The sequence below is a fragment of the Engraulis encrasicolus genome, unplaced genomic scaffold, assembly GCF_034702125.1.
Source record: "Engraulis encrasicolus isolate BLACKSEA-1 unplaced genomic scaffold, IST_EnEncr_1.0 scaffold_26_np1212, whole genome shotgun sequence".
Classification (NCBI taxonomy): Eukaryota; Metazoa; Chordata; class Actinopteri; order Clupeiformes; family Engraulidae; genus Engraulis; species Engraulis encrasicolus.
This window is the reverse complement of record NW_026945555.1, coordinates 1,289,967-1,302,005: the sequence shown is the minus strand read 5'-3', so window position 1 is coordinate 1,302,005 and position 12,039 is coordinate 1,289,967. Positions and strand designations below refer to the sequence as shown.

General features: G+C 45.2%; 1 protein-coding gene across 2 annotated transcripts in view; it reads left to right on the top strand.

Moving 5' to 3' along the window:
* The first annotated feature begins 3,557 nt into the window (after positions 1 to 3,557).
* The window catches only part of ndufs3 (NADH:ubiquinone oxidoreductase core subunit S3), a 23,064-nt gene continuing 14,582 nt past the window's right edge, over positions 3,558 to 12,039 (top strand). For both annotated transcript variants that reach the window (XM_063192916.1, XM_063192915.1), the window contains exons 1-2: positions 3,558 to 3,659; positions 4,189 to 4,248. In XM_063192916.1, the coding sequence (XP_063048986.1) occupies positions 3,605 to 3,659; positions 4,189 to 4,248 (115 nt within the window). In that variant the 5' untranslated portion in view covers positions 3,558 to 3,604. The remainder of the gene's footprint in view (positions 3,660 to 4,188; positions 4,249 to 12,039) is intronic.

The following is a 12,039-nucleotide window of genomic DNA, read 5'->3' as shown; positions in this document are numbered from 1 at the left end:
CGTCCAGCATCTCTCCTCCTAATGCTTCCACCCCAGCAAGTCACAGTGTAGAAGAGTACACTGGCCATGACAGACTGGTAGAATATGAGCAGAAGTTGGCTGCAGACATTGAAGGACCTCAGCCTTCTGAGGAAATAGAGCCTGCTTTGGCCTTTCCTGTAAAGTGCATCAGCATTTGTGGACCAGTCCAGCTTATTGTCCAGATGCACTCCTAAGTACTTGTAAGTACAGACAGTCTCCACATTCTCTCCCCCAATCGAAACAGGCACCAAGGGCGGGGTGGAACGCCTGAAATCGATCACCATTTCCTTGGTTTTGGTGGTGTTCAGATGCAGCTGATTGTTTTTGCACCATCCTACAAAGTCATCCACCAGTCCCCTGTACTCCTCTTCCTGACCGTCTCTTATACACCCCACAATTGCAGTGTCGTCTGAAAACTTCTGCATGTGGCATGTCCCAGAATTGTAGCTGAAGTCAGTCGTATACAGGGTGAAGAGCACGGGGGAGAGAACCGTTCCTTGTGGCGCTCCTGTGCTGCTAATCACTGTCTCCGATGTTATGTCACCCATCCTTACAAACTGGGGCCGCTCTGTGAGGTAATCAGTGATCCAGGTTACCAGGCTAGGCTGCACTCCAATCTGCACCAATTTCTCTCTCAGCAGCAGTGGTTGTATGGTGTTGAATGCGCTGGAGAAGTAAAAAAACATGATTCTCACAGCACAGCCACCCTTATCCAAGTGAGCGTGTATGAGCGTGTATGAGGTGTATGATAATCTGTCATATTTTGTGTGAAATCGCAGAGAAAGCGTATATTCTGCTGGGGTATGTAAACATATGAGCACCCCTGTATGTACAGTGGTGCTCATATGTTTACATACCCCAGCAGAATATACGCTTTCTTGGGGATTTTTCACAAAATATGACAGATTACACAAAACCTTTTTTTTCACTCATTGCTAGTGACTGGCTTAAGATATTTATTAGCAATATTCTGTGTTTACTCTTTCAAAAGCATGATCATAACCCAAACTACCCAAATGACCCTGTTCAAAAGTTTACATACCCTAGTTTCTGATGCTGAATATGGCCCTGTTTAACATCAAGGACCGCTCTAAATTGTTTGTGGTAGTTGTGGATAAGACTCTTAATGTTCTCAGATGACAAAACAGCACATTATTCCTGGCAAAATGGCTGTTTCCTATAATATCTTTGGGTGTCTTGCTGGAACCTCACATTTGAGGTTTCCCCTGAGTGGCTCAATGATGTTGAGATCAGGAGAGTGAGATGGCCTCTCAAAAACCTTCATTTTATTCTTAAGTTAATGACGGGTTTATTTGGCTTTCTGTGTCGAAATATTTTCATGTTGGCACTGTTGGAATTTCAATTCAGAAATGCAATATGAGGGGGTTTTGTTGGAATCAAGCCATTGGGAAAGGGAATCATTACATTGCAATGATCATTGCAAGGGAAATTGTTCAGGAGGCATAGGACAACCAAAAAATAACTTCAGGTGAAATATAGGACAACATGAAAAAATGTTTTAAACTGTACAGGAAAGAGGCACTTGAGGAAAGATGGGCTGTTGGGGGTTGCCAGGAGAAAGCCATTACTACAAAAATGTAAACATGTTATTTTGCATATGATACACCAAATAGCATGGTGAGAAGCATCAGAATGCCTGTGACAAAGTCATTTGGAAAAATGAGATCAATATGGAACTTTTTTCAGCCACTATTAACAGTACCATTTGGAGAACAGTCAACGGAGCCTATGATGAAAGTTACACCATCCCTTCTGTAAAACCTGGTGTCATGGGGACATTTGAGTTACAAATGCACTACACTTTTGGTCCATACTCACAGAATGATGAATACATTGCCCTGTGAAAAATACTGGAGGAAACTTGACACTCATCAGCCTTGAATCTGCACATGGTCCATTGTTTGGACATGCCAACATGACAATATTTCAGCACAGAAAGCCAAATCAACCCGTCATTAGCTTCAGAAAGAATAAAATGAAGGTTTTTGAGCGACCATCTCACTCTCCTGATCTCAACATCATTGAGCCACTCAGGGGAAACCTCAAATATGAGGTTCCAGCAAGACACCCAAAGGTATTATAGGAAACAACCGTTCTGCCAAGAAGAATGTGCTGTTTTGTCATCAGAGAACATTAAGAGCCTTATCCACAACTACCACAACAATTTAGAGCGGTCCCTGATGTTAAACAGGGCCATATTCAGCATCAGAAACTAGGGTATGTAAACTTTTGAACAGGGTCATTTGGGTAGTTTGGGTTGTGATCATGCTTTTGAAAGAGTAAACACAGAATACTGCTAATAAATATCTTAAGCCAGTCACTAGCAATGAGTGAAAAAAAAAGGTTTTGTGTAATCCTTCATATTTTGAGAGAAATCGCCAAGAAAGCGTATATTCTGCTGGGGTATGTAAACATATGAGCACCCCTGTATGTATATTTGAGCGCCCCTAGTAAATTTCTCATTCACGGGGGGGAACACCCCCCTTCACCCCCCCGCAACCTGCCATGATGCTCCCTCATGCCAAAAAAATCCTAGAAAAAGCCCTTCATCTAAAGTAATATTGTAATGTGATGACTTTGAAAGTACAGTAGGCTACCATGCATTACAGTTTTTCACTAACGTCCCCAACACTAGGCCTATATGATTCAGACACAAATTTGCCCATGCGAAGCAAACATCACCATTCATTCATATGACAGATGTTCTTCAGAAAATAGTATATTGTGTGTGTGTGTGTGTGTGTGTGTGTGTGCTTCTTGTGTTCATGTTTGAATGTCTGTTGATGGTTATTAATCAAGACAAGGGGAAACAATGAGGTTGAAGTAGGCCTAAGTTAAATCAACACTATGTGATGTACTGATATAAATGTGTATATTGCATTGAAAATAGCTATTGTTGCACTGAATACAAGAGAAGTGGAAAGGCACTTCACAAGTGGTTTGCTTGTTGGACAATGTGTTTAAACAACATTTAATAAATTCATTACCATATTAAGTGTTGCGTTCCTGTTTGTTGAAGTCTAACATGAACAAATAAGATGAGATGAATTAATTCTTTTTAATCGAATTGAATTTGAATAGAATTGAATTTACAGTGACAGGGAACCTTTTTTTTTTTCTTTTCTTTTTTCAGTGACAGGGGACCAGACAGCACCAGAGCCATCTAATATCAGAGTTACGCCACTCCCATAGACCTCTATGGACCAATCTTTCCACAGCAATGGCGGCTCTCATGGAGCCACATGGAGCGTTAACATGGAAATCCCCATTGACTTTAGTTCTATTAGAAGTTACTTAGTTCCAGGAGGTGGCCGTAGAACACAGAAAATGTGGTAAAGGTAATGTAATTTGTTTGTACTTCATCTTTGTTTGGTATGTGATGGTTCTGTGTTAGTTTCCAACGAACAGAAGTTTACTGTTAAGAAACATTTTAATCTACGCGAATCACATCACCAACCGACTTCCTGGTCCCCGGTTTGCGCAACTCTGTTATTAGATGGCTCTGGACAGCACATGTAACCATCATGTGACGTCACCAGCAAAGCTCAATTTGTTTTCCAACATGGCGGCCTCCTTGGTTAGACTTGTCCGCGGAGGGGTAAATAGGACTCTAAATCGTGAGTAACCTCCCGGCTCAATGCACTCGATCAATAACTGTAAAACTGTTTGGAGTATATTCTACTTTGAGCAGAACTTCATTGTGGTGCAAGTGCCTACTTTGTCTTTGTAAAACACCGAAGCCGTTGACCTTTCCGTCTATTCTATCCGGCTAGCTCGCTAGCAACATGCTAGTAGCTGTGGAGCTACAACAAGCCTCTGTCCATCATTCGCTTACTTCAAGTGTTACTGCTCTGTATCAGTTAAATATACAAATAATGGTAGCCGCAAATCTGTTCAAACCTCCAACGCTTATTAGTGGTTGAACACTGTTAAATTCTGCCAGGAATGACAACATAGAACTTCAAATGGTCATGTGCAAGATCTGGCATCGCTAAGGTCCTTGTAGTGTTATTTGTAGCTCTAGTCGTATGTGTCGTTATATTATAACGTGGTACGTTTACTAACAAGGGCCATATAGCTCTACCCAGATAACTACTAGACAAGACGCATGTCGCTGACTGTGTAACTTTCAACTTCTTTCCACAGTGAGTCGGAGTACTGCTCTCATCCCCAAGAGGTTGGAAACTACGGCAGCTGACAGCAAACGTAAGTAGAACTAGACAGGCCTACAACAGTGTTCCTCAAACCTTTTCAGGCCGAGGACCACTTTGCCTCCCCAAAAATGTTCACGGACCACCTGTCAACTGAATCAACAGTGGACGGGTGCTAATTTGACAATGCTGAATTCGATGCAGATCACTTACTGTTATGGTGGAAATATGACAGCTATGCATGGCTTTGACATAATGTCACAAATATAGCCTACTGCTAGCTTGTCTTGGAAAAGTATTAATCCCCTCGCGGACCACCTGAGCTCTGTTGCGGACACCAGTGGTCCCCAGACCACACTTTGAGAATCACTGACCTACAATAAATATATAAAGTTAAGTGAACTTAACCAAAATAAGCTAATATTCCTATGAAGAATTGCTTTATAGTAATCTGTTGCATCTCTGATGGCCGGGTCTACTGCAACTTTATTATTTTCTTCTTTACAGTGTATTTATTATGTCTGCTGGTGGGTTTTGGGATGCACCAACTCCATCGAGTTGTGAAACAGGGCACAGAAAATAAAATAAAAAGCACGTAAGAGGGCAGGGACGGTACAGGGGGAAGTCACATTCTGGCAACGCCTCGTAACTTAGCGGTTGCTATAGTATGACTGCCCCGTGTAAATCAGGATTGCATAGGGCAGTGGTTCCCAACCTATGGGTCGGTACCCACCTTATGGGTCGCCAAAGATCCACAGGGGGTCGCGAAGCCCTCTTGATTTTAAGGGGTTTCATTTTAAATATATATAGCCCATGTTGAATAAAAGACAAAGCATTTAACTAATAAATGCATAGAAGCAACAAATTGTAAGTGCTACATTAAACATTTATTCTATATTTGACCAAAGACGAATTGAGGAATAAAATAACTAAAATTAGTTTTTGCAGGAAACAGAGGGCATCTTGTGACTCCGTCTCGTGCGGGCGCTCGCGTGGTTGGGTCACCAAAGCTTACGATAGTAAAAACATGGGTCCCTGAAGAAAAAAGGTTGGGAACCACTGGTGTAACAGACCGCATTCGGCGGCAGGTCGAAGGCAAGGAAAGGCGACAAAGGTTGGCTCCAACTCGCATTTATTCTGGTGAAACATTAAATGCGAACAACATCATGCAGCTGCGGTTGTACATTCATATCTCCAGCGAAGTAAACTCTTTCTGCTGTATGTGATCGTATAGTGAATTGTCAGCACGAGACATGGAGCCATTGTCTTTTACATACATATTATCATGGACAACATTCTACCATAACATTCCCTCATTAAACGGGACATTCCATTACAGTATTCCATTGGTGAGTAAATACACATTACGAGAACGACATCGAGTAGCAAAACAAAGCCTACCTGGTGAAACATTAAATGCGAACAACATCATGCAGCTGCGGTTGTACATTCATATCTGTACACAAAATGATAAAGATACAGTTAGCTGACTGCCCACGGATAACAAAGAATGCGTGGTTCAGACTAGCAGCGAACTGACTAGCAGGTTCATAGCGTGGTCAGAAATTATCATTTCAAAATACCTTTTCAATATTAATGCAAAATCATTTGCGATCTCATAATCATGTAGCAGTACTACTCTTAACAACATTTTTGATTGCAAACCTTAGTATGCACACATGTATAATATTGCATTTATGGATAAACACACGGAGCATTATACCACTGAACTTACCTCCAGCGAAGTAAACTCTTTCTGGCTGGAGGAAGCATAGTTCGTGTGCAAAGACCTGACCTACTGCAGCTGCAAGAATACACCACCAGGTGGCTGCAACTCGTATGATAAGGAGAACCAAATATTTATAGTGAAATTCACCAACTACATTTCTAACTCTGTTACACCCACCCCCACTGAATTTCGCTAAAATATTGACGTCAGTTGAGAGAAGAGAAGAAAAGAAAAAAAAAAATAACATGGTCACATATCTGACTCACAAGTATCCTTTAAAGGATGAGGTCTCATTATCGACCTCCAGAGGCAGGGTGCCGTCTACACCCCACACAGACCATGCTTACGCACATACAATCAATAAATTCATTACCGCGCCCGCTAACCCCAAATCACTGGGATGCCACATAAAAGGAAGATGTGGGTGTCTGTGTGGTGTAATGTTAGTGCAAAAACTGAAACATGGACTGAGAGAAGCTTTCAAGAAGTTGACTGACATCACTAACAACATCCTGCTTAGACATCTGATATAACAGACGGTTAACTGGCTTCACTATTCGTCCTACCCGAGTCCTAACTGTGTGTACGGTGCTAGGCCCAGGAGAGGTGGGGAGCACACTACAAGTGTCATCAGTGTGGACTCCAGTGTGTGCGCGTGTGTCCCCTGTGTCAGTTGGAGAGCCGTGTAAGGAACCGTGTGTGAAACTCCTTTCCGTGTGTGTGTCTGTATGTAAGTTGCCTATATGCCCAGACTCACTCATACTCAGAACATCCTCAGGTGGGGCTTCTGCAGGAGGGCAGTCACCTGGACGGTCATCCACATCCACTGTTGTCAGGTTGTCAACCCACTCTTGAGTCCTGATACTAGCAGCGTTGTCTCCCGCCATGGACCTCACTCCTTCTGCTTCACTGGAATCCGCCCCACTGGATGTCACGAAAGTGCAACTAGAGGTGCTATCCATTTCAATTGGCAAGAAGTTTACAGGCATCAGTAGGTTGCGGTGCACGACTCTCACTGCTCCTGTCTCGGGAGCTTGAATCTGATAGGTGTGTGTAGAGGGGTTGATGTCTACGACCGTGTAAATCGTGGACTCCCATCGGTCAGCCGTCTTCCGTTTCCCTCTCTCTCGTTTGTTTGACACCAGCACTCTGTCACCAACAGCAATCTGCTTCCCTTTTGCTCGTCGATTGTAAAGCTCAGCCTGACGATATTGCTCCTTATTGACATGTTCCTGAGCGATAGCCATGGCCTCTTGAAGATCTTTGGTCAGGGACACGACATAGTGATCGTAACTGCTGATTTCTGGATCACACAGGACATTCTTGAAAAGGATATCAACAGGCAGGCGCGGAACTCTACCATACATGAGGAAAAAGGGGGCATAGCCTGTGGTCTCATGCACTGTACAGTTGTACATGAAGGTGAGAGTCTGAAGGTGTCTTGGCCAATTCTGCTTAGCCTCAGGCGAGAGTGCACGTATCATGTTGCCCAATGTCCTGTTGAAACGCTCCACGCTACCATTGCCCATCGGGTGGTATGGCGTGGTCCGAGACTTTCTCACACCGGCCACCTTCAGTAGTTCACTGATCAGTTGGCTCTCAAATGAGGCGCCTTGGTCTGAGTGGATTCTCTCTGGAAATCCAAAGATGCAGAAGTACTTTTCCCAGAGTTGCTTTGCCACTTGTTTGGCTGACTGATCTCGACATGGAAAGGCCTGTGCTAGCCTGGTGAAGTGGTCTGTGACTACTAGCACATCGACAGACTTATTGTTCGAGTCCTCGGCTGACCAAAAGTCAATGCACACTATTTCTAGTGGTGAAGAGGTCTTTATACTCTCGAGGGGCGCTCTTCCATCGGGATCAGCTGACTTGCTGATGACGCACCTTGGGCACTTGCGGGCGTACTCCTTCACATCCTGGTCTATATGGGGCCAGAAGAATCTTTGGCGAGCTAGGCTGACGCTCCTGAACTGCCCCTGATGACCAGCATTGTCGTGAATGCCTTTCAGCACCTCAGGAAGGAATGATTCTGGAACAACAAACTGAAATCTCTTCCTGTGCGACTTTTGGTCCTTGGACACTCTATAGAGCACACCATTACGAGTGGTCAGTTTCTCCCAGTGCTTCAAGTATCTGATCACCATGACAGACTCCAGAGCCTTCTCTCTCCTGGAAGGGCGTCGGCCACGCTCCACAAAATACAACACCCTGGACAGGACGGGATCGCTCAACTGTCCCTCACGCAGCTCTCTCTCTGAGAATGCAGGCAGGGGCTCTTCATCGGGTGGAACCAGCTGTGGGAGTTGCTGAAGGGCATTTACGGCTCGCACTCTGGCACTGGACTCCCATAGACTCCCATGTGTCTCAAGGATGGCTGAGACCTCCTCCCTGGAAAGTGGCTGTATTCTGGTATGCTCAGACGCACAAGACTCTGCCTCTCCAACACTGCCAAAGTTTGTTTGTGTGACATTCGATTGCCTGAAGGCCTCTTGGACAGAATCAGAGGAGACAGGCACTGCCCTTGAGACAAGTTCACTGTAGCGGTGGTGCAGTAGCTTTTGACCCACAGCTGGACCCGCAAACGGTGGACGACTCAGTGCATCAGCTACCGTGTTCTTTGGGCCAGGGATGTATTTGATATCAAACGTGTAAGCGGCCAACTTCGCCACCCACCGCTGCTCGCAGGCGTCAAGACGTGGTTTGGTCATAATGTGTGTCAGGGGGTTATTATCAGTCCAAACAGTGAATGTATGACCCTTCAGCCAATGGCTGAACTTTTCACATATGGACCACTTCAATGCAAGAAATTCGAGGCGATGAGCGGGGTACTTCCTTTGGGCTCGTGAGAGAGACTTACTGGCAAAAGCCACTGGCCGTGCCACACTGTCACACTGTCACTGTATAAAACAGCAGCATCATTAACATGGGAGTTATCTTCATGACCCATACGGCCCCCCTCGACGCACAGGTCATTTAGTTTCCCTGTACGTTGCTGTGGGGTGAGCGCCTAGTGGGGCATGTGCGTTGTGTATGGTCAGGTCTGAAGCATGTGAAGCAGAGGTGATCCCAACGGCAGTGGGACTCAGTGGTGTGGCTTACGTCATTGCAGACACGACAGTTCATTGCAGGCTGACTCCGGTTACGTACTCGCCCACCACCACCACCACGGCTTGGAGCGGGCCTCCGATCTCCAGACTGTGTTTTGTCCAGCAGCTCCCTGAGCATAGACATCATCTCTGTGAGCATAACAGTGCTATCTGGCTGTCGACTCTGCAGTGGTGTGGCTGGCAATGCAGGGGGTAAGGGAGGTCGCTGATACTGTGGCAATGAGGAGAGTGTCTGGGGTGGCTGCAGTTGGGCCAAGGGCGTATATGTAAGGTGAGCCTGGGGCCCTGGAGAGAGTGACAGCTGCTGGTCCTGATACAAGGCAGACGAGGGAGAGAGAGATGACACCCCCACAAGAGAGAGAGCTGGGGGGGAGAGAGGGTTAGCACTGCATATGTCTGTATCACAGGCATTGTGAATCTCTGTGTGTACCTCATGGCAAGTCAGTGGTGACACATTAGTCTTTGGCAAATTCACTTTCACTGAAGACACCCGCTCCCTCTGGTATTCATCGACCCTCTCTTGTATCTCTGCTGGTGTCCATTCATGTATCTGCTTGCATTTGAACACAGAGGCAAACTCTGAATCTGGGCAGTGCTTCACAAACATTTTGGATATCTCTCCACCCATATCCCCAGCGGGTCTGCTCTGACGCTTCAGGCCCTCTTCAGCGACGTCCGCCGCTTTATTGAGCCGGATCCAGTAATCAACAGGGCTCTCTCTCTGACTGGGCAGAGTAGAGTAGAAGTCTTGGAGGGGCAGGCATGAAGATGTGTGACTAAAATACTGTGTCAGTATGCTGTATACAACATCAGGCGATGTATTAGCGGGGGGATTACTTCTAAGGCCAATTTTGACTACATCTCTGGCTTTCCCCATCAACCTCCCCATTACAACCTCTATCTGAGAAGTGACATCACATTGCTGTTTCTTTAAGTAGGATTTCATCAGGTCTATCCATTCAGTGACTGTGTATTTGTCAGTGCCATCACCCCTGAAAATGATGGGTTCCTTATCAGTACGCACAACTACATTAACAGGTGTGCCCCCACCCTGTGTGTCAGTAGCATTGTGTGAAGAATGTGGCGTGTCATCCGTACGCTCAGTGTTTGTGAGGCCAACCCCACCCGTAGCACCACTGGATGTAAGTTTAGCTGCAATAGATTCCCCTATCTGCGAGCCCAGTTGTGCTATCATATCAGAAAGCTGGTGCAATGTCACATCACCACCGCTGGGTGTCGAATGGTGTGGCCCACCCTGCGACCTCTGCTCTAAAGGCGATCCCACCAGGTATGTACCCAGCCCCGAATCCCTATTCCCAGCAGGCAACACAGGCGAAGCACCCATATCCATCCCGGCCACCCGGCCCACATGTGGATGTCTACTCACTGCACCCAAACCTTCCCCAAGAGGAAAGCATTTAAATTCTGACTCAACATTGGGGTCACTCATATTATCCATCATACAAGTAGCAGTCTTCAAGATAAGTAGAAAAAAAAAGGAGATGGCAAATAAAAATATATGCAAAAAAATGCAAGTCAAATCATCAAAACAACAAAAATATTATGCTCAGAAAGCAGAACAGGTGACAGTAAATGGAGCGACTGTAGTCCCACACCTAACCTCGACCGGAATGATCGCACAGGCCGACAATCCCGTGCTCCACGAAGTCCACGCACCACCTCGGAAGGATCTGCATCAAGCTGATCTGTCTCGCGGCGTCACGGCACCAGTGTAACAGACCGCATTCGGCGGCAGGTCGAAGGCAAGGAAAGGCGACAAAGGTTGGCTCCAACTCGCATTTATTCTGGTGAAACATTAAATGCGAACAACATCATGCAGCTGCGGTTGTACATTCATATCTCCAGCGAAGTAAACTCTTTCTGCTGTATGTGATCGTATAGTGAATTGTCAGCACGAGACATGGAGCCATTGTCTTTTACATACATATTATCATGGACAACATTCTACCATAACATTCCCTCATTAAACGGGACATTCCATTACAGTATTCCATTGGTGAGTAAATACACATTACGAGAACGACATCGAGTAGCAAAACAAAGCCTACCTGGTGAAACATTAAATGCGAACAACATCATGCAGCTGCGGTTGTACATTCATATCTGTACACAAAAGGATAAAGATACAGTTAGCTTACTGACCACGGATAACAAAGAATGCGTGGTTCAGACTAGCAGCGAACTGACTAGCAGGTTCATAGCGTGGTCAGAAATTATCATTTCAAAATACCTTTTCAATATTAATGCAAAATCATTTGCGATCTCATAATCATGTAGCAGTACTACTCTTAACAACATTTTTGATTGCAAACCTTAGTATGCACACATGTATAATATTGCATTTATGGATAAACACACGGAGCATTATACCACTGAACTTACCTCCAGCGAAGTAAACTCTTTCTGGCTGGAGGAAGCATAGTTCGTGTGCAAAGACCTGACCTACTGCAGCTGCAAGAATACACCACCAGGTGGCTGCAACTCGTATGATAAGGAGAACCAAATATTTATAGTGAAATTCACCAACTACATTTCTAACTCTGTTACACTTGCATAGGGCAATCCTCACCAAAAGTTCTGGGGTGACAGTGGGCGGTGCCAGGTGAAATTGATGCAGCTGACCCTCTGTAGTCCAGAGTTACAGGGGGTTATTCCATGAAGTCACTCGTTTTCTGGCAGGGAGTCGCTTTTTGGCACGACACCGTAATCTACTGGTATATAGGGGGCCGTGTGATGGTGAAGTTTGTTTGGGAACCCCTGACGTAGAGTTGTGGGAATAATAATGTGCAGCCTGTGGTGGGATTGGCACTGTGTTGTCACTCTAACGTCCAAAATGATTCCTCCCAGGCCTCTAAATTAACTTATTTTTTTCATCACCAGCCAAAATAGCTAATAGTGATAGATGCTAATCTTACTCGCCAAACACACACTCCCTAATGGGTTAAAGTGGCTAGTTAGTAATACAGTATGCGGTAGACATTTGTAGTCT